This window comes from Eriocheir sinensis, chromosome 11 (assembly GCF_024679095.1).
Source record: "Eriocheir sinensis breed Jianghai 21 chromosome 11, ASM2467909v1, whole genome shotgun sequence".
Taxonomy (NCBI): Eukaryota; Metazoa; Arthropoda; class Malacostraca; order Decapoda; family Varunidae; genus Eriocheir; species Eriocheir sinensis.
This window is the reverse complement of record NC_066519.1, coordinates 1,363,694-1,387,693: the sequence shown is the minus strand read 5'-3', so window position 1 is coordinate 1,387,693 and position 24,000 is coordinate 1,363,694. Positions and strand designations below refer to the sequence as shown.

The 24,000-nt window shown below is 43.0% G+C and overlaps 1 protein-coding gene across 48 annotated transcripts in view; it reads right to left on the bottom strand.

Moving 5' to 3' along the window:
• Nucleotides 1-9,280, bottom strand: part of LOC126996740 (magnesium transporter NIPA2-like) — a 31,169-nt gene extending 21,889 nt beyond the window's left edge. For 42 of the 48 annotated variants that reach the window (XM_050857526.1, XM_050857540.1, XM_050857550.1 and 39 more), the window contains exons 1-2: nucleotides 6,447-7,049; nucleotides 1,252-1,552 (exon numbers count right to left, since the gene is read on the bottom strand). In XM_050857526.1, coding sequence (XP_050713483.1) covers nucleotides 1,252-1,336 — 85 coding nt within the window. In that variant the 5' untranslated portion in view covers nucleotides 1,337-1,552; nucleotides 6,447-7,049. Of the gene's footprint in view, nucleotides 1-1,251; nucleotides 1,553-6,446; nucleotides 7,051-8,787; nucleotides 8,996-9,111 lie in introns of those variants that run through there. The other 6 variants (XM_050857527.1, XM_050857531.1, XM_050857528.1 and 3 more) reach the window with 6 other exon arrangements.
• Between the last annotated feature and the right edge of the window lie 14,720 nt (nucleotides 9,281-24,000).

Sequence of the window (24,000 nt, the reverse complement as noted above, 5' to 3'; positions counted from 1 at the left end):
TCTATCTATCTGTGTGTGTGTGTGTGTGTGTGTGTGTGTGTGTGTGTGTGTGTGTGTGCAGCCTGTTGGTGTGTGATAGTGGACATTTAAAGTCTGATAGTTATCTCACGGCAAAAATCAATAAACATAACTACGTAGATTTGACACAGCTGATAGCAAACAGCACACACACACACACACACACACACACACACACACACACACACACACTTGCTCTCCTTATAATGTTTCCTAATGTGTGTTGAGGCATTAGAACTGTTATACCTTCATGGAGTGGGTCAGTTTTTTTCCGATATGTGGTTTCTGTATATCTTTTTGCATGTGTGTAGGAGATGAAAGAGTGAAGGTAATGGTTAGTTCTTGCTGTGAGATGTTGGATAGCTCAAAGAGAGGCACCATTGTTGTGTTGAGGCATTAGAACAGTTATACCTTCATGGAGTGGCCAGGGCTGCATCACTTACTGGGGAAATATTTATACTTCTTTAAACCTTAAGTCACAGGCAGGGGGAAATACAGACATGGAAGGAAAGACTGTTTGGTTAAATAAATGAAATGGGACTTAAATAAATACATGCACTAGTTAACAGACACACAGAGGGTCAAAAACTGTGTGAAGGAGTGTCCTGATTCTCCCCTCTTGAAAGTGTTTAAGTCACAGGCAGGAGAGAACACAGACATAGGAAGAAAGACTAAAGCTAAATAAATGAGATGGGACTTAAATAAATACATGCACTAGTTAACAGCCACATAGAGGGTCAAAACTGTGTCATGAAGTGTCTTGATTCTCCCCTCTTGAAAGTGTTTAAGTCACAGGCAGGAGGGAACACAGACATAGGAAGAAAGACTAAAGCTAAATAAATGAAATGTGACTTTTACATTAATATATACACTTGTCAACCACCACATAGAGTATAAATTCTTGATACTCCCCTCTTGAAAACGTTTAAGTCACAGGCAGGAGAGAACACAGACATAGGAAGAAAGACTAAAGCTAAATAAATGAAATGGGACTTAAATAAATACATGCACTAGTTAACAGACACACAGAGGGTCAAAACTGTGTGAAGGAGTGTCCTGATTCTCCCCTCTTGAAAGTGTTTAAGTCACAGGCAGGAGGGAACACAGACATAGGAAGAAAGACTTAAGCTAAATAAATGAGATGGGACTTCTAAACAGGCACACTACAGCTACATACATACACACACACACACACACACACACACACTACACTTGAGCCACAGCCATACTCACCTATGTCAATCCAGTGCATGGCTTTGTAAAGGAGCACGGCACCTATTGCAATTATCGCCAAGAAGCACTTCCTGGCTAACCCCATAGTACTCCTGCTCTGCCTCCCTAGTGGTCATCTAGTCCCGCCTCACATCCGGGCCGCACGCACTACTCTCTGGGCTGCCTCCGCCTCCTCTTCATAAAGCGTTAACTAAATACCCAACGGCAGCAAGGGGCGCTCAAGTCTTAGTTCCGTCAAGGGCCTTCAAAACGGGTCGTGAGGGTATTGCTTAAGGTAAATGTGTCGGGTCACTCCGCGCATCTGAAAGCATGATTGGTGCCACACACATTATGGATAAAGGGCCAAGGGCATGTCCAGCTACTCTACTACACAAGGGGCACATGCTTAAAGACTATATGTACACAGACAAGCATTCATCATCATTTCCTGGACGCCTGCCCCTAGGAGCTCCCACCAGGGGATGGCCACGGCAGAAGAGCTTCCAACTTTCTCTATCCAGACACTCCCTCCTTGCCTGTTCAAAGTTTCTCAAAGATCTTTCCCCCCTCTCCCTAACGTACTCTTGCACCCTATCCCTCCATTTCACTGGAGGTCGTCCTCTAGCATTCCCTCCCTCTATCTCACTCACATACACCCTTCTAGTTATCTTACTCTCCTCCATTCGCTCCATGTGGCCAAACCACTTTAAAGTCTGTCGCTTCACTTCTTCCACCACTCCACACTCCTTCCCTTCACCCCTGTGACACTTTCCAAAACACACTTTCATTACTCATTCCATCCATTCTACTCACACCACAAGCACTCCTCAAATAACTCGTTTCCACTGCCTGCACTCTAGACCTCTGACTTTCATTCCAGGCCCACGTTTCACAGACAACTCCATGATAACCTAATCTAACCTAACCCACTAACAGCCTGGCCTAGTCTGCCTAACCTACTCCCTGCCTGTCGCTACTCTAGCACACAGGGGCCACATGCTTAACCCGGTAGCAGCAACGGGCCAAATTTGTGGCTTTACCATGTACCAGCGACGGGCCAAATTTGTGGCTTTATCATGTACCAGCGACGGGCCAAATTTGTGGCTTTACCATGTACCAGCAGGCCAAATTTGTGGCTTTACCATGTACCAGCGACAGGTCAAATTTGTGGCTTTACCATGTACCAGTGACGGGCCAAATTTGTGGCTTTACCATGTACCAGCGACGGGCCAAATTTGTGGCTTTACCATGTACCAGCGACGGGCCAAATTTGTGGCTTTACCATGTACCAGCGACGGGCCAAATTTGTGGCTTTACCATGTACCAGCGACGGGCCAAATTTTTGCCATGATATAAACCCCCCAAAATAGATGATGCATAAACTGATCACAAATGCATTGATATATATTTTGAAATGGTTTGTGTGAGTGATGATTTTTTCTCCCTTTTTCTTGGTTAGAGGAGGCTTCAAGAAACATGATCCCCCCACAGCTACCGGATTAGACCTGCCCAACCTAACCGAGTATTGCCGCTAAATGAGTAAACTTGAACTGCCAAATGTGCTGCTGCCCGTCACTGCCAAATTAGCACCACATCAGCAACCTATCAGCACTAACTCACTGGTCGGCATTATGAGACACTCTGGCTTCTCCCACCAGCTGTTTCTAAAGGTCAAAGAGGGAGTCAGTCGGGTTCTAATGAGTGTTTCTTCAGGTTCACGGTACAAAGGAAGGGTCAAACTACCACCAGGGTCATAAAACTACCCCTGGAAATGCCCACAACTCCTACGAAAGCCTTGTCAAATATGGGTTCTTGGGCGGCGAAATGTCTTATAATATTCTTTTTTTTTACAGCCAAGGAAACAGCTCAAGGGCAACAAAAGGGCGTAAAGAAAAATAAGCCTGCTAATCGCCTATTTTCAGACCAATTAAACCTGCTAGCCTAACCTGCCACCAAATGTGTATGTAGCATAAGACAGGAAGAAAAGGAGGAGCTATGAAATGTCCTGAGCACTGCCGCCCCTAACACAGAAATGTATGTAGTCACTCTGCACCTAAGTTCTTGTCTTGTGATGCTATGTTTACCTCACAGAAGCCTTCACACATTCTATCCTAGTTTTACCGGCACATTATTCAAGGGATCTACTGGGTGGGCAGGTTGGGTTATGAAATCTGTTAACTAAAATATCTGAGCCTTTAAGCATCGTATATGAGTATTAAAGTATGGGTGTGATTCTAGATAAATACCACATCAGTACAAGGGAGGGCATTAGCTTACTATCCATTAGGTTGAGTTACAAGATCTGTGAACTAAAATATCATAGTCTTTAAACATTAGGACATGAATACTGAAGTTGGGTGTAATTCTGGATAAATACCACATCAATACAAGGGTGGGGATTAGCTTATTATCCATCAGGTTGGGTTACGAGATCTGTTAACTAAAATATCATAGAGCCTTTAAGCATTAGGACATGAATATTGAATTATGGGTGTAGTTCTGGATAAATTTCATATCAGTTCAAGGGAGGGCATTAGCTTACTATCCATCCGGTTGTGTTACGAGATCTATTAACTAAAATATCTGAGCCTTTAAGTATCGTATATGAGTATTAAAGTATGGGTGTGATTCTAGATAAATAACACATCAATACAAGGGAGGGAATTAGCTTACTATCCATCAGGTTGAGTTACAAGATCTGTGAACTAAAATATCATAGTGCATTTAAGCATTAGGGCATGAATAATGAAGTTGGGTGTAATTCTAGATAAATAACACATCAGTACAAGGGTGGGCATTAGATTACTATCCATCAGGTTGAGTTACAAGATCTGTTAACTAAAATATCACAGAACCTTTAAGCATTAGCACATGAATACTGAAGTTGGGTGTGATTCTGGATAAATAACACATCAATACAAGGGTGGGGATTAGCTTACTATCCATTAGGTTGAGTTACAAGATCTGTGAACTAAAATATCACAGCCTTTAAGCATTAGGGCATGAATACTGCGGTTGGGTGTGATTCTGGATAAATAACACATCAATAGAAGGTAGGGCATTAGCTTACTATCCATTAGGTTGAGTTACAAGATCTGTGAACTAAAATATCACAGCCTTTAAGCATTAGGACATGAATACTGAAGTTGGGTGTGATTCTGGATAAATACCACATCAATACAAGGGTGGGCATTAGCTTACTATCCATCAGGTTGTGTTACGAGATCTGTTAACTAAAATATCATAGAGCCTTTAAGCATTAGGGCATGAATATTGAATTATGGGTGTGATTCTGGATAAATAACACATCAGTTTAAAGGTGTGCATTAGCTTACTATCCATCAGGTTGGGTTACGAGATCTGTTAACTAAAATATCACACAGCCTTTAAGCATTAGGACATGAATACTGAAGTTGGGTGTGATTCTGGGTAAATAACACATCAATAGAAGGGTGGGCATTAGCTTACTATCCATCCGGTTGTGTTATGAGATCTATTAACTAAAATATCACACAGCCTTTAAGTATCGTATATGAGTATTAAAGTATGGGTGTGATTCTAGATAAATAACACATCAATACAAGGGAGGGAATTAGCTTACTATCCATCAGGTTGAGTTACAAGATCTGTTAACTAAAATATCATAGTGCATTTAAGCATTAGGGCATGAATAATGAAGTTGGGTGTAATTCTGGATAAATAACACATCAGTTTAAAGGTGGGCATTAGCTTACTATCCATCAGGTTGAGTTACAAGACCTGTTAACTAAAATATCATACAGTCTTTAAGCATCGCATATGAATACTGAAGCTGGGTGTAGTTCTGGATAAATACCATACTAATTCAAGGGTGTACATTAGCTTACTGAGCTACGAGACCTGTTAACAATTTACCATACAGTCTTTAAGCACCGCACATGAATATTAGAGTACGAGGACATGCGTTTTGCCCCTGTGTGTAAGTGGCACGGCTCTTCCGAGGTGCTGAGTGACTACACAGCGCTAACACCCTACACCAGCGATGCCAGAATTATTCCCCAACTCAATCTCTTGTATTCACAGATTTCCGAGCCCAAAAAACTGTCTCCGGGGACCCAATAACAAGACTCATTTATGGTTATCGTTAAAATCGTCAATTCCTGCTGTCTGCTGTTTTCTGGCAATGGTTAAGGGTCAGAAGCAGGAAAATGTGGAAAATGTGATGTATGAACCAATTTTCGAGCTAAATACTGTCCCCTGGGCCCCAATAACGAAATTCTATAGTTATCGTTAAAACCGCAATTCGTGATGTTTTTGGGGCAATAGGTTTTTTTTATATATATATTTTTTTTAGCTGAGTGTCAGGAGCCAGAAAATATGACAGATTCACTAATTACCAAGCCCCAAAACTGTCCCTTGTCCCCCAATAGCAAGACTCATTTATGGTTATCGTTAAAATCGTCAATTCACGCTGTTTTCTGGCAATGGTTAAGCGTCAGAAGCAGGAAAATGTGGAAAATGTGATGTATGAACCGATTTCCAAGCTAAATACTGTCCCCTGGGCCCCAATAACGAGATTCTAAAGTTATTGTTAAAACTGCAATTCCTGATGTTTTGGGGGCAATATATATATATATTTTTTTTAGCTGAGTGTCAAGAGCCAGAAAATATGACAGATTCACTGATTACCGAGCCCCAAAACTGTCCCTTGTCCCCCAATACCAAGACTCATTTATGGTTATCATTAAAATCGTCAATTCACACTGTTTTCTGGCAATGGTTAAGGGTCAGAAGCAGGAAAATGTGGAAAATGTGATGTATGAACCGATTTCCAAGCTAAATACTGTCCCCTTGTCCCCCAATAACAAGACATTTAAGGTTAATCGTTAAAATCGTTCAATTCTCGCTGTTTTCTGGCAACGGTTAAGGGTCAGAAGCTGGAAAATATGGAAAGTGTGACGGATAAATCGATTTCCGAGCCAAAAACTTTGTCCTGGGCCCCAATGACGAGATTCTATAGTTATCGTTAAAATCGTCAATTCCTGGGGGCAATAGTTAACCCTTAGATGGCAGTGGAACTCTATACAGACGGTCCAATATTCAGTCAGTCAGTTTTTTGTATGGCAGAAACTTAACAACGCTTCCAGACTGCAGTAGAATCTATATATGGATGACAGTTATGCGGTGTAACTATATTAATGCTGCGGTCCTAACATCGGCAATGACTGTATATAGACCATTCATTTAGGGGGAGCTGCTCTTCAATCCCTGTCGCCGTCTAAGGGTTAAGGATAATGTGATGCGCTGCGTAGGATAACCTGGCATCAGCGCCCTACCCCACCCAGCACAAGTCAGCAAACACAGCGAGGAGGGAACACTGCGCCACAGGACTATGGGGTGGTATAATGACGGCAGCCCCCTGTATCATGATAGCTTATCTTCTACTATCTCTCTGTCTGTGTGCGTCTCTCTGGCAATCACCTATGCACTTGATAGCATGAAAAAGTTCAATTGAGAGTCCGCTGCTTTTGTGTTACTGAAAGTCCATTAGAGTCCACTCTCCACTTTGCGCATGAGGAACAATGGCGTAAAACTCAGATGTAGACAAGTAAATTCAGACTGCACCAAATTTTTCTTCACCAACGTTGTGGTGCGAGAATGGAATAAGCTCCCATCATCAGTGGTCCAGTGTAACACGATTGACTCCTTCAAAAATAAGCTCGACCGTCACTTCCTTCAACTTAATATCAACTAGAGTAGAAATGCAACGTTTTGGAGCCTTCTGATTAATGTAAAATCACTTAGGTTTAAGGACAGACCACCAAGTCTGGACCATGGGGTCTGTGTGGTCTGATTTTCTATGTAATTCTATGTAATTCTAGCAATCACCCATGCACTTAACAGCACAGAAGAGTCCAATTGAGAGTCCACTGCTTTTGTGTCTCTGAAGGGTCCATTAGGTAAGTGAGTGACAGAAAAGTCCAATTGAGAGTCCACTGCTTTTGTGTCACTGAAAGTCCATTAGTCCACTGTCTAACAATCACCCATGCACTTAATAGCACAGAAAAGTCCAATTGTGAGTCCACTGCTTTTGTGTTACTGAAGGGTCCATCAAAGTCCAGTCTAGTGCTATTGTATTACTGAAGGGTCCATTAGAGTCCAGTGCTTGTATGTCTCTGCCTCTCTGTCTCTGGCAATACTAGATAACATAGGAAAGTCCAGCTGAGAGTCCACTGCTTGAGTTTTGTATGACTGATGGGTCCATTAGAGTCCACGGTTAAGGTTCGTTTTAGGTCGCCAGTTTCATATATCTTTTTCTACAACCTTTCAGTCAATGCAGAAACTGAAAATTACCAATGACCTACTAATACGACTTTCGAAGTCCACTGTCTGTGTCTCTGTCAATCACCCATACACTTGACAGCACAGAAAAGTACACTAAGAAGTCCAGTGCTTGGGTCCACATCACTGAAGGGTCCGTTAAAGAGTCCACTGCTTGGGTTTGATAATAATGAACAGTCCATGAAAGTTCACTGCACGTTTTATAGCACTACCATGATCAATTATAAAGTCCATTGCTTCTATATCACTGAAGGGTCCACGAGAGTCCACTGCCAGCCTCTGATGTCACTGAAGGGTACATTAGAGGCCACTGATGTCCATGATAGTCCAGTGCAAGCATGACATCACAAATCAGTCCATTGCAAGCCTATAACACCACTAAACAGTCCATAAAAGTCCACTGGGATAATATTTACAAAACCTTGGCCACCTCTGGCAAGGTTAATACTTACATCATGGATTTCTTTTTGGTCCCTGAATACAGTGCAGTAACAAGTTACTTCCGGAAAGGAGAAAGAATCAATTCAGGGACTATTTATTGTTAGAAATAGGGGATAATAATTCACGAAAGCGTCGCCTCCTCTGGCAGCGGCCGCCATGGCAACGGTGCTGCCAGTGTTGCGATAAATATCTCCTCGCAGAAATAAGTCATATATACATGAGGGGGGGCCCACGGGGGACAGAGCCCCCCCTGGTTTGAAGGGGGGGCAAGGGGGGGTGAAGACCCCCCCCCCCTTTAGTCTAGGTCATAAAGTTCAGTTGGAATAGTTGAAATATGCTCCCCCACCCTAAACCTTCTGTGAGCTATTTTGCGGCTGCGTCGGCGGCATCATCGCAACAATAAATAGTCCCTGAATTGGATTCTTTCTCCTTTCTGGAAGTCACTTGTCACTGCACTGCCTTCAGGGACCAAAAAGAAATCCATGATGTAAGTATTAACTTTGCCAGAGGTGGCCAAGGTTTCCTAAATTTTCCCCATCCACGGCAGTCCTCAAGAGTCCACTGAAGTCCATATCTCCACTGCAGTCCTCAAGAGTCCACTGAAGTCCTCAAAAGTCCACTGAAGTCCAGAAGAGTCCACTGAAGTCCACTAATGTCCATAAAAGTCCACTGCAGTCCATAAGAGACCACTGGAGTCCACAAGAGTCCCCTGCAGTCCTCAAGAGTCCACTGACATCCATAAGACACTGAAATACTTAATAGTCCACTGAAATACTTAATAGTCCACTGAAATACTTAATAATCCACTGGTCCATGTAAGTCCACTCCAAACACGGAAAAGTGGACTGGCGGAGGCACGGGACTGTACAAGCATTACATAACAGTCCAGTGCAAGCATTGAGACCACTGAACAGTCCACGAGGATCCGAAAAGTCCACTCCAGTCCACTTTAGTCACTGGACTGTACGAGCATTATATAGCAGTCCATTAAGAGTCCGGAGTGGTAAATATAGCAGGCAGGGGCTTAATTACACAAACACTCACACACACGCCCAGTTATCTATAATGATAAGCGAGTCCCTCCCTTCCCTCCTCTCCCCACTCGCCGCCATTACTCACGTTATTTAGGGCTCAAGGACGGCGAGGAGGACGCTGGCTAATACTGAGGCTGTGGGAAGAAAGTCAGCAGTCAGCAAGAGCCAGTAGGAATCAGCAGCGGGCGTGTGTGTGTGTGTGTGTGCGTGTGTCAGCTGACCTCTCCCTCCCTCCCACCCGCGCATGGAGGTAGAATTGGTGGAGTCGACACGGCCCGCTAATCCCATTCATTGAGGTGAAGCCGACGAACTGTCAAATTTACGGCCAAAAGATGAGGGTGGGAGAGCCTGTCCGAGCCCATTAAGAGGGAGCCTGACCTGACAACACCTGACACTTGGCCGTATATGACAGCTCAGGCGGATTCACTTGATGTCGACTCCACCAATTCTACCTCCATGCTCCCGCGCCCTGTAAACACACCACACAGGGTTGCCAGATTATCGTATTCACCATTGTTTTTACCGTTTCTAGACACTTAACTACAGCAAAAAGACACTAATAATTAAACCTTTCAACGATAACTATAAATGAATCCAGTTATTGGAGTGGAGGAGACAGTTTTTGCGTCGGAAATCGGCAAAGATATGAGGCAGAGTACAACAATCTGGCACGTTGCACCACACAATCAGAACATCGTATTTACAAGTTTCTGAGCCACGACTATTGCGAAAAAACACAAACCACTAACCATTTCATTGATAACTATAAATTAATCCATTTATCGGGGTGAAGGAGACAGTTTTTGGGTCGGAAATCAGCAAATATAAGAGGCTGACTGAGTACGACAATCTGTCACGAGTACAAGTACCCTTACAACACACTGTCACGAGTACAAGTACCCTTACAACACACTGTCACGAGTACAAGTACCCTTACAACACACTGTCACGAGTACAAGTACCCTTACAACACACTGTCACGAGTACAAGTACCCTTACAACACACTGTCACGAGTACAAGTACCATTACAACACACACACTGTGTCTAGTACAAGTGCCACAACACACTGTCACGAGTACAAGTACCTTACAACACACGAGTACCCTTACAACACACTGTCACGAGTACAGTACCCTTACAAGTAACACACTGTCACGAGTACAAGTACCACTGTCCCGAGTACAAGTACCCTTACAACACACTGTCACGAGTACAAGTACCCTTACAACAGACTGTCCCGAGTACAAGTCAACACACTGTCACTGTACAAGTACCCCATACACGAGTACAAGTACACTCAAGTACCTTTTAACACACTGTCACGAGTACAAGTACCTTACACAACACACGAGTACAAGTGCCCTTTACAACACACTGTCACGAGTACAAGTACCTTACAACACACTGTCCTGTCACAACCAAGTGCAAGTACAACACACTGTCACGAGTACAAGTACCCTTACAACACACTGTCACGAGTACAAGTACCCTTACAACACACTGTCACGAGTACAAGTACCCTTACAACATACTGTCCCGAGTACAAGTACCCTTACAACACACTGTCACGAGTACAATTACAACACATCACGAGTACAAGTATACAACATACTGTACAACTACAACACACTGTCACGAGTACAAGTACCCTTACAACACACTGTCACGAGTACAAGTACCCTTACAACATACTGTCACGAGTACAAGTACCCTTACAACACACTGTCACGAGTACAAGTACCCTTACAACATACTGTCACGAGTACAAGTACCCTTACAACATACTGTCACGAGTACACTCCTTATTACAACTACACTGTCAAGAGTACAAGTAAATTCTTTAAAACACACTGTTTAGAGTACAAGTACCCTACTAATTATTAGATTATATATTATATAGATTTTATAGATAAGTCCAAGCACCTTTGTAATGTACTCAAATCAAGGTGTACAATAACTTTTTACTGACTTAACCATGATATCCTTTTCTGCAGCATATTATTGTAGCCTTTCTACGTGTACCGTGATGTATGATATATGACAGCATGCTTCCTTGTAACGATATGCCCGAAAGTAAATTCACGATGCAATATGAAGAATGAAACTCAGGTAAAATGATCATGGTGAAATATACATGAATTGTGTTACATGAAAGAATGAATGAACGAGGGAATGAAGGAATGAAGGACAAAAATAAAAAGAGAAGGGAGGAAGCAAGGAAAAAAAGGGGAAAGGAACGGAAAAAAGAATGAATGAGTGAGTGAGTGAAGGAAGGAAGGAAGGAAGGAAGAAAGAAAAAGAAAGAAAAAAATGAAGGCTTCTAAATACTAATATGAACTAAAATGAAAAAAAAAAAACAATAGGAGAGAGAGAGAGAGGGCTATCGGTTAGGGTGTATCTGATTGATTGATAAGACTAATTTTACGATAAGACCCTCTCTCTCTCTCTCTCTCTCTCTCAATATAACTTAAGCTTATTCTCATTCCGGCAAATATAATGTCAGGGAATAAATAAGTAAGTAAGTATGTAAGTGAGTAAGTATTTAAGTAAGTAAGTAAGTATGTAAGTAAGTAAGTAAGTGAGTAAGTAAGTATGTAGGTAAGTAAGTAAATAAGTAAGTATGTATGTAAGTAGATAAGTAAGTAAGAAGTAAGTAAGTAAGCAAGTAATTTAGCAAGTAAATAAGTATGTAAGTAAGTATGTAAGTAAGTAAGTATGTAAGTAGATAAGTAAGTATGTAAGTAGATAAGTAAGTAAGTACGTAAGTAAGTAAGTAAGTAAGTATGTAAGTAAGTAAGTAGTATGTATGTAAGTAAGTAAGTAAGTTAGTAAGTAAGTAAGAAAGTGAGTAAGTAAGTAGGTATGTAAGTAAGTAAGTTAGTAAATATTTATTTTAAGTAGTAAGTATGTAAGTAAGTAAGTATTTAAGTAAGTAAGTAAGAGGTTGGTATGATAAATGTGTCCCCGATGCCACACAGATGGAGGTCAAAATTGGACACGGGACACTTTAGAACACCTCAATCAGTGCTATATACATTTATTTAGGGAAGAAGGTGGACATACTTTTTTCAGCACAGAAGTAATGAACGAGTGAACTCTTGATACCTGCGCTTAATTCATTATCTCATGCCATATAAGGTTAGCAGTGAACTCGACACACACACAAGTCAAAATTGGACACGGGACATTCTTTAACACCTCAATCAGTGCTATATACATTTATTTAGGGAAGAAGGTAGACATACTTTTTTCAGCACAGAAGTAATGAACGAGTGAACTCTTGATACCTACGCTTAATTCATTATCTCATGCCATATAAGGTTAGCAGTGAACTCGACACACACACAAGTCAAAACTGGACACTGGACACTTTAGAACACCTCAATCATTACTATATATTTAGGGAAGAAGGTAGGTACTTTTTTCAGCACAGAAGTAATGAACGAGTGAACTGTTGACTCGCTTCTCTCATGCCATAAAAGGTTAGCAGTGAACTTGATACAAACTGGACACTGGACATTCTATAACACCTTCATTAATGGTATATATTTAGGGAAGAAGGGAGCTATTTTTTTCAGTACAGAAGTAATGAACGAGTGAACTGCTAATACGCTTAATTCTCTCATGCCATAAAAGGTTAGCAGTGAACTTGATACAAACTGTACACGAGACATTCTATAACACCTTCATCAATGCTATATATTTAGGGAAGAAGGTAGGTAGTTTTTTCAGCACAGAAGTAATGAACGAGTGAACTGTTGACTCGCTTCTCTCATGCCATAAAAGGTTAGCAGTGAACTCGACACACACGGAAGTCAAACTGTACACTGGACACACTTTACATAACACCGCAATCAATGCTATATATTTAAGGAAGAAGGTACTTTGTTTTCAGCGTATAAGTGAAGGAATTCCTGATACGCTTCTCTTACCAAGTGTTGCAGGGCACTCAACACACATAAGGTGAAGATTACATTATACAAACTAAGTGAGGTATTTTGACACGTATCGGCAGATCAGTTCACCCGTAAGAAACATGACTTATACTTGTTGTCTTGTTCCTCTCATCCACCACTCTCTTTAGTAAAACAATTCTTGATTACGTCTTTAATGAATTTTAATTTGTCCTACTTGATCACACCCATTGCTACGTGTCCTACCCGGCTCTCTTACCACCAAAACCTTATTAACATCAGTCTTATTAAAGCATTTCATCCATTTATAAACCTAAGTTCTCCATCCTACCTCCTCCGTTATTCTTCCCTCCATTCATCATCCCGTTTCCTTCTCCCCACTCTCTCACCTCTCCTCTCTTCTCGCCTTTCGTCCTTCAACCCTCCCTTAAATAGAAGATTTGATAGTCTTGCACGGCTGCAGCATCTTGAGGGGGACAACCATGGACCCATGAAAACTCGCTTAATATTCTCTGTGACCTTGGGACATGGACGCAATGAGCAGGGGCGCATTTAGGACCTTGAGACATTGGGGGCTTAGTCATTGCCGATGGCTTAGCCCAGCCCAAAATGCTGCGTGGTTGGAGGCGAGAGAAACGCAGAGTTTTTTGGGTAATTCTGAGGCCTCTCTGACACACATTAGGGACAATTTATGTGTTATTGTATTAAGCAGTAACACTGAAAATATGGCAAGAGTGTCATAATAAAGCTTTCAAGGTCATTATCAAGTTATGGTAAAGCATAAGCACATTTAAGCGCTGAAGACTGACGTATCATACATATAAATGTACTGCACAGACAACTTCAAATTATTATTTTTTATTATTTTTTTGCTCTACTCACCTTAAAAAAGAAGAAAAAAAACACCTTTCAGCCTTTAGCCTTATAACAGACGTATTAATTATTTGCCCCGGCGCCACAGCCCAGGTAATCCTATCACGACAGTAAGTATTGTGGCCTGTCAGGTTTCATCTCCTGCCGCCTGCTACTATACTACTAGACTTTATAAATTTAGGTGCTGGTTTTTACTCCTGCCATGTCATCAGTTCCTGCAGGCTGCAAGTTTATCAAATACAGGTTAAAGACGTATCAAAAGCTTCTTTTACTGATATGCTTTTAACTTATTTTTATATCAACGAAGTTCGATCTCGCGTAATTGTCACGAAATTAATGACCACAGGTTTTTGTCTCCAGCAAAATGTCAGTAAAAAAAAACTCTTGAAATTCCCTAAACAATAACTGGATCCTTTGGAAATCACAAAAAAACAACAACGGTCCCTCGTTCCCTTCGATGCTGAATGCTGGGGCAGTTCGGTGCAGTGTGCACATTTCCCATCATTACAGTGTACATAACTACCATATTTTTAAGGAGTTAGTGTGCCTTGTGTGACAAAAAGAACCACTCAGCCAGACTAAGGCTACTCGCTAGCTGGCTAAGGAGCCCTCAGCTTCACCAACCTGAGCTAACAGACAGTGTAAAGGCAGCGGCAGTCTCCCGTCCTGAGTTATCTGCAGTTACAGCGACAGCAGGAAGTAACTCTTCCTTCGCTTGCTCTTGCCCTGCAGGCTGCACCTAATTGCCTTGGTCCACTTTCTTTTTTAAAAAGCTTCTTATGTCCATAGCCTCAGACTCAGGTCTTGCTCGCCACCACCAAGCAACAAGCTCTCGCTCACACGTGTGCGCGGGCCGGGATGCATACTTCCCAAGTGTGCCCGGGCATGTGGTGCCTGGCTCCCGCAGCCAATCATCGCTGTTCCGGCTCGTGACGTCTCATGTGGGCGGAGCTTAGGAGACCGCTAAAGAAGAAAATATTTTGTCATCCAAAACAAGACTATCGTAATATACACATGCATATATTAAGGAAGCAGAAATAATAGTATTGAATTCGCCCCTGATTACACCTAGTTACCAGTATCATTACAACAACAAAAAAAAAATCTCAATGTTACTATTATTCTGAGGGCTTCTTTCTCCTCCTCCTCCTCCTCTTCCTGTGTTGTAACTTATCGTGGCAGGAAGCGAGACAGTTCCCAGGTGTGTGCTGTCTGACTTTAGCCGTAATTACGGGACAGAGGTTCCTATGAAGCTACGCAGGAGAGATGGATTTCCTAAGTCATTTTATCAACGGAAATTCACGTTCGTCGGGAATATGGCGGGCAAGGCGGCGTGTACGAGCCTTGGGCCTCACGGAGGCCGCAAGTGTAGAGAGGCACGTATGCACAGCCCACCCGTGCACGGGACCTGGACAACGAGGGAGTCCTAGTGAGCACAGTCACGGGACTTGGATCCACAGAAATTGCATGAATATTGGTAGTTCATCTGTGATGTGAGATGAGATAAAAATAAGTAACACATAGCTGGGATGGGATGTTGAGGTAAGGAAGGAAGGAACTGTACCTGAACCAAAGTGTCAGAGTATTATGAACCATCATACAACCAAAGAATAAAGTTTAATACATGTGAGCTTTATTTTATCCCGTGTGGGCATTTTTTTGATTAACTTTCTATCTCCTATCAGTGGGTGGAACATGATATCATCTGTTCTGCTGAGCCTTCCTCGCCCTTATATCCATCTGCTGCTGTTGTGATCTTCGCACAGAGAGAACGAGGTTGTATGTATGTATGTATGTATGTATATATATATATATATATATATATATATATATATATATATATATATATATATATATATATATATATATATATATATATATATATGTAATCATTAGTGACTAAAAACTTGTTTAGGATGTTTGTATGTTTTAAGGTAAATCTACTATTATGTTATTATCTGTGCTTCCCAAATACGTGCATTTCTCACGTCCCTTCCCATTCCTTCCTTTCCTTTCTCGTGTTCCTCTAGTCTTGCTGCGTAATACACGAGTTTCTCCATAAAAAAAAAGATATCATGTGCTCATACGTGCATATTCCTGCCGAACGTGAACGTCCGTTGATAAAATGACTTAGGAAATCCTTCTGTCCTGCGTAGCGTCATAGGAACCTTTGTCCTGTAATTACGGCTAAAGTCAGACAGCACACACCTGGGAACTGTCTCGCTTCCTGCCACGATAAATTACAACACAGGAACCGGAGGAGAAAGCAGCCCTCAGAATAACAGTTACATTGAGATAAATTTTTGCGTAATAATACTGGTAACTAGGTGTAATCAGGGCCGAATTTAATACTATTATTTCTGCTTCCTTAATATATGCATGTATATCACGATAGTCTTGTTTTAGAAGATAAAATATTTTCTACTTTAGCGGTCTCCTAAGCTCCGCCCGCATGAGACGTCACGAGCCGGAACAGCGATGATTGGCTGCGTAAGCCAGGCACCACATGCCCGGACACACTTGGGAAGTATGCGGCCGGGATGCGCACCTTGGCTGGCGCCGCTGCCTGACTGGTGGCCGACTGGCGAGTGGCCGTGACTACGTGACAGGAACGTGAACCGGACGGGATCACACCGTGTGATCTCCGTATGAGACCTATCAAATCTAATTACTATTACCAACAGCTTAATATGAATTAACATTTTGTATTGGCCCGGCTGGGGTTATTCTTAAAAAAAAAAAAAAAAAAAAAAACTGAGCTCCGGGGAGATTAATAAAACATTCAGGGCTATAGCCCCGAAAGCCCAGCAGGCCTAGCCACGCCACTGGTGATGGGAGCCCGACACCTTTAAGCATATGGACCCAGGGCCGTGATTGGTATTATTTTTCAAGGAAGAAACTACTTAGGTTTTAGCTCACAAGTAAATGAATTACTGACATGCCTCTCTTACCAATGTCTGCAGCGCACGCAACACACACAAGGAGGCAGGATAAGACGCGGGACACTCTACAACACCTAAATTAATTATATACATTGAAGGAAGAAGTTAATTTTTTTTTTCAGCGTATAAGTGAATGAATCGCTGGCCCGCTTCTCCTACCAAGTGTTGCGGCGCACTCACCGCAGACGGAGTACAAGGCAGGACGCGGGACACTCTACAACACCTAAATTACTGGTATATATTGAATGCATTGATCGGTACTGGTATTTTCATTGCATAGGTAAGTAAGGGAAGTATAGTAAGCAAGCAAGCAAGCAAGCAGCACATAAAGGGCTATTACACTGGGCAAATTTTCCGTGTATCTCCAGTCAAACCACGATTTCCGCTGGCGTGGTTCTCATATTTCCGCGGTTTTCTGATGACGGTATTACTCACCATCATCATCATCATCAGCAATAACAAGAAACAAATGAGAACCACGCCAGCGGAACTGTGGTCTGACTGAAGTAATAGCCAGTAATAGCCCCTGAAGGAGGACAAGACAGGACGCGGGCCATTCTAAAACACCAAAATTACTGTTGTATATTGAAGGTATTGACTGGTATTGGTATTTTCAGTTCATGAGTAAACAAATGGCCTCCCTCAGCAAGGTTAGCGGCGCACTCCACACACACAGCGGTCAGGCCCAACGTTACCAGATTATCGTACGCAAAACATTGTATTTTCCGGTTTCTGACCCATAAATATTGCAAAAAAGAGCATCAATAATTACCGATTTTAACAATAATTATAAATGCATACCGTTATCTTTGTGGGTGCGATAGTTTTTGGTCAGAAATCTTCAAAAACAATACGCCAAGTACGACAATCTGGTAACGTTGGTAAGGCCTGGATACTGGACCTACGTTGTCATATTGTCGTACTCAGCCTCTTATATTTCCTGATTTCCGACCCCAAAACTGTCTGCTCGTCCCACAAAACTCGATTCATTTATAGTTATCGTTAAAATGGTTAATTATTGATGTCTTTTCGCAGCAGTCAAGTGTCGAAAACCGGAAAATACAAGGTGGTGAGCACGATAATCTGGCAACGCTGCTGACTGGAGACACTATAATGTATATGGGTCGAATTACTACAGATTTCGTCGCCAAAGTTCACATCTTTGTCAAGGCTTTCGTAGGAGTTTTGTGAATTTCCAAGAGTAGTTTTGACCCTGGTGGAAGTATGATTTTTCTCCCGTACCATGAACCTAAAAACACACATTAGACAAGGCTTTCGTAGGAGTTTTGTGCATTTCCAGGAGTAGTTTTGACCCTGGTGGAAGTATGATTTTTCTCCCGTACCATGAACCTAAAAACACACATTAGACAAGGCTTTCGTAGGAGTTTTGTGCATTTCCAGGAGTAGTTTTATGACCCTGGTAGTAGTTTGACCTTTCTTTTGAACCATGAATCTAAAGCTACTTTCACATTTCCCTCGCGTCTAGGTGCGATCACCTGCAGCGGGGCTGTCGCGCGATCGAAAATTGTTTGCGATGGCTCGCGAACGTTCGCACGTCGTCGCACCGGTGTTTCACATTTCCATGTTCTTGCGATTGTTCTTCCCACGATCAGTTGCGCCAAAAAATCGCACGAACAATCGCAAGATCGTACGTGCTTCGTACGAATTTTCGTACGATGGTCGTACGATCTTGCGATTGTTCGTGCGATCATGCGATCCATCGTGCACCCTTGCGATCCATCGTGCAACAGTCGCAAGTAGACGTGCAACGTTGTGCGGTAGATCACACACTTTACAGCACTATAAACCCTTGTGCTTTGTCGCACAGCCTCATTCTGGTATTCACGCCTGGCCAGTCAACTTAAATGTTTCAAATGAGTGATTCTTTTGTCAATTTTTTTACAGAACATGCCTGCAAAGAAGTCTCTGAAATACGAATAGGTTCTCGTAAATAGTCTTGCGATCAAGTGCGATCGTTCGTACGGAGTTGTATCTGATCGCACGGTGGTCGTACGCTATTGTACGAGCAGTCGATCAACACCGCACAGCAGGGGGGATCGTGGCCAGTCGCTTCTGAATTTTGAGGGCGTTCGAATTTCAGAGACAACAGTTTGCGATCGTTTTTTACGTGCAACAAGAGAGAATGTTCGTAAGAACGTTCTCAAATCGCATGCGGCCAGGTGCGATTCCCACTCGCGCACTGTTGTAGACTGGTCGCAAGGGAAATGTGGAAGCCCCTTAAAATAACACTTATGAGAGATCCCGACTGATCTGCTTGTTGGCCTTTGGGAATAGATGAGGTGAGGAGTGGAAGCGTCTGAAACCAACCAATAAAGCCTTGATTATTGGTACTTATTGATATCCATTCACGGAAGAACGACCATACATAAGCGTGGAGGGAAGTGAACGGCTGGTACGCTTCCCTCACCACACCACAGGCCGGAGATGAGCGCCGCCGCCACCCGCAGTTATAGCGTATGCCCCCACCTTTACTCACTTGATATACCTTCAGTGAAAAAGTTGAAGTCAAAGGAAGGAGGCCACAGAGACGGAGGAGGGAGGGAGGGAGGGAGCTGTTGAGTTTAACCAGTGCAAGGGATGAAAGACTGAAGATGCTGCTGCTGCTCTCTCTCTCTCTCTCTCTCTCTCTCTCTCTCTCTCTCTCTCTCTCTCTCTCTCTCTCTCTCTCTCTCTCTCTCTCTCTCTCTCTCTCTCTCTCTCGTATCTATCGTAGAGTATGCCCCCAACTGTACTTACTTGATATTCCCTTCGTGAACATTCAACTACCACCAGGGTCATACAACTACCCCTGGAATTGCACACAACGCCGATGAAAGCCTTGTCAAATGTGTGTTTTTAGGTCCCTGGTACAGAAGAAGAGTCACACTACCACAAGGGTCACAAAACTCCCACTGGAAATGCCCACAACTCCCACGAAGGCCTTGTCAAATGTGTGTTTTTAGGTCCATGGTACAGAGGAAGGGTCACACTACCACCAGGGTCACAAAACTACCCCTGGAAATGCCCACAACTCCCACGAAGGCCTTGTCAAATGTGTGTTTTTAGGTCCATGGTACAGAGGAAGGGTCACACTACCACCAGGGTCACAAAACTACCCCTGGAAATGCCCACAACTCCCACGAAGGCCTTGTCAGATGTGTGTTTTTAGGTTCATGGTACAGAGGAAGGGTCACACTACCACCAGGGTCACAAAACTACCCCTGGAAATGCCCACAACTCCCACGAAGGCCTTGGCAAATGTGTGTTTTTAGGTTCATGGTACAGAAGAAGGGTCAAACTACCACCAGGGTCATGAAAATCCCACTGGATATGCCCACAACTCCCACGAAGGCCTTGGCAAATGTGTGTTTTTAGGTCCATGGTACAGAGGAAGGGTCACACTACCACCAGGGTCACAAAACTACCCCTGGAAATGCCCACAACTCCCACGAAGGCCTTGTCAAATGTGTGTGCTTGGGAGATGAAATGTTTAAGAATATGACCCTATTACCTTTCCCTTGGACTTGCACGACCTAACAGTGTCTAACAGCTCTAACAAAGTGCAAGGAGGAGGAGGAGGAAGAGGAACACAAAATAACACAAAGGAAGAACAAACAATAGCAGACCTGCTGGTCCTTACGAGGCTGTTTGTGACAAGCTACACTGACTATCTAATCAAATGTGGAAGATGAAGGACAGCAAAGGCGAAGGAGGAGGAGGAGGAGGAGGGGGAGGAGGAAAATGGCTGACTATAAAGCAGTGAATCAGGGATGCTGACGAAGGGAGGAGAAGGAGAGTTTTTAAACGGGATGTATATTTCGACCGAGAGAGAGAGAGAGAGAGAGAGAGAGAGAGAGAGAGAGAGAGAGAGAGAGAGAGAGAGAGAGAGAGAGAGAGAGAGAGAGAGAGAGAGAGAGAGAGAGAGAGAGAGAGAGAGAGTGTTACAAAAAAAAATTGTAAGTTGTATAAGTTTTTTGAAGTGCATTTTGACACACTTGCACCGCTGAGCCTGACAATGACGCGGTCCGTTTCTCTCGCTCTGGTCAGGTTTTTGTGCAGAGTCGATTAAAAAAAAAAATCTTATAACTAAATCGATTACATTTTTTGATATTTTCGGATGATTTTTGTTAATATTTCTCATCCGAAATAGGTCATTAGGATAAAAAAAAAAATCGTTTTCTAACACAACTCATCAATTAAATGTTACAAAAAATGATAAGCGTACATTGAATAGTAGACACTGATAAAGGTAAGTACCTGTAAATTGGATATTAGGTCATCATTGTGCAAAATTCTGGGCATGAACTTCCGTTTCTTTGAACTCCTAGAATGCTCAGCGGCAGGGCTGTCTCTCTTCAGAGTCCGACAGTAATCAGCCATCATGACGGCACCCAGCGTCCCTGATGCCTGCTCTCCATCTCTTCCATGTCCTGATGGAATCTCTCCCCCTGCTCGTCGCTCATTGATCCCGGATTCTCAGGAAACCGATCCACATGTGAGAATAAGTAATGCATTTTGATGCTCATGTTGCATCCGAGGTTTCTGAAAGCAGTCAGCATATTGGCGACAAGTTCGGCGTAGTTCCTGGCCTTCTTGTTGCCAGTAAAGTTCTTCACGGCAAGAACAAAAGCCTTCCACACTTCCAGTTCCACTTCCTTCATTGAGTTTTCAAACTCTGGATCTCTGATGAGATGACGGAGTAGAGGACCGTCAAAGATGTCAGCCTTCAACTTCTCCATGGTCAATCCTGGAAAAGCGTGGCACAAGTGAGTGAAGCAGCCGCCATCCTTGTCCAGAGCCTTGGTGGACTGTTTGATCAAGCCGAGCTTGTTGACGTGCAGCGGTGGGAAGAGTGTCCTGCCTCTGTCCACCAGAGGGTTGTTTGTGACGTTCCCTGCTCTGCAAGGCACCAGTTCCTCCCTTACAGGCCGGCAGTCCTTCTTCGTGTAATGCTGAGCCTTGTCCCTACCGTCCCACGTGCACAGAAGCACGGCTACTTGGTGCCCCGGACTGTTGGCACAACAGAATACAAAAAATACCAGTCAGTAAAAAAATGGCGCATGTGAACCCTTCATAATTCGTTTATTTAAAGAAATAAGAAAGAATTTTGCCTTATATAAATAAAAAATACCCGAACGTGTAAAAAAAAAAACCCGTAAAAAACATCTGTGGCGATAGATACAAAAGTTGACCTGATGGAGCAAAACCAATGTGCCTTCTGGACTCAGCACACCAAGGCTGACCCAAACCACCTAAAAAAACGTACACGATATATTTGTTCTTGGCCAGTGATTTATCATCATTATCATCTCTCTCTCTCTCTCTCTCTCTCTCTCTCTCTCTCTCTCTCTCTCTCTCTCTCTCTCTCTCTCTCTCTCTCTCTCTCTCTCTCTCTCTCTCTCTCTCGATCCTCTCCTTCCCCTCCCTTCCCCCTCCCTCTCTTTCCTCCTCCTCCACAGAGACAGAGACGAAGACAGAGAGAACGAGAGAGGAGAACATTACCCCTCTATTTTCCCTCCCTCTCTCTCCTCCTCCTCGTCCTCCACAGAGAAAGACAGAGAGAAAGGGAGAGAGAGAGAACATTACCCCTCCCCTTTCTCTCTCTCCTCCTTCTCCACACACACAGAGAGAGAGAGAGAGAGAGAGAGAGAGAGAGAGAGAGAGAGAGAGAGAGAGAGAGAGAGAGAGAGAGAGAGAGAGAGAGAGAGAGAGAGAGAGAACATTCCGCCCTGCCCGTGACGCTGTATCCGGGGCGTCAAGGAAAAGCGAGCGGGCGAGTTTCTTCCCGCGGCAATAAGACGAGAATTCCCTTCCTATGTTAAGCCGTGAACATGATTTGATCGCCGCTAGGGACGACTTCACTTGGGTATTTATGGAGTTATTATGTGAAGGGGACACAGATAGACGGACAGATAGATAGACACATAGATAGACAGAGATAGACATATAGATAGAGGGATAGTGACATAAGGAAAGAGTGACAAATGGATGTATTGATATATATATATATATATATATATATATATATATATATATATATAGAGAGAGAGAGAGAGAGAAGAGAGATTACAGATTTACATGAAAATCAGACCACACAGACCCCATGGTCCAGACTTGGTGGTCTGTCCTTAAACCTAAGTGATTTTACATTAATCAGAAGACTCCAAAACGTTGCATTTCTACTCTAGTTGATATTAAGTTGAAGGAAGTGACGGTCGAGCTTATTTTGAAGGAGTCAATCGTGTTACACTGGACCACTGACGGTGGAAGCTTATTCCATTCTCGCACTACAACGTTGGTGAAGAAAAATTTGGTGCAGTCTGAATTTACTTGTCTACATCTGAGTTTTACGCCATTGTTCCTCGTGCGCAAAGTGTCATCGATCATAAACAATGTTGATCTGTCTACATTCGTGAAACCATTAAGCATTTTAAAACATTCGATCAGTTTTCCTCGGAGGCGACGTTTCTCAAGAGAACATGTTAAGGGTAGAAAGCCTATCTTCGTAGGATTTGTTGCGCAAGGAAGTGATCATTTTCGTTGCCCGACGCTGAACACCTTCTAATTTAGCAATATCCTTTGCATGGTGGGGAGACCAAAACTGTACCGCATATTCCAAGTGGGGTCTGACTAAACTGTTGTAGAGCGGGAGTATTACATCTTTATTCTTGAATACAAAGTTTCTTTTAATGAAGCCCAACATTCTGTTCGCTTTATTTGCTGCATCGATGCATTGCTGTGAGAATTTGAGGTTTGACGCGATTTTGACCCCCAAGTCTTTGACGCATTGAACGCTTTTGAGTTTAACGCCGCGCATTTCGTATTCGAACTTCTTATTCCTCGTTCCAACTTGAATGACCTGGCACTTTTCTACGTTAAAGGGCATCTCCCATCTATCCGACCAAGCTGAAATTTTGTGCAAATCCTCTTGGAGGCTTTGCCTGTCTTCGTCAGTGAGAACCGAGTTGCCAATCTTTGTGTCGTCTGCAAATTTACTAATGCGGTTATTGAGTCCAACATCCACGTCGTTGATGTAAGTAATGAAGAGCACTGGGCCAAGGACCGAGCCCTGAGGGACACCACTAGTGACAGGCGCCCACTCTGAGTTAAATCCGTCAATCACTACTCTTTGCTGTCTGTTGCTCAACCAATTCGCGATCCATTGGTTTACTTGACCGTCAATACCTATTTGCTTTAATTTGTAAAGTAATTTATGATGCGGGACTTTATCAAACGCTTTCTG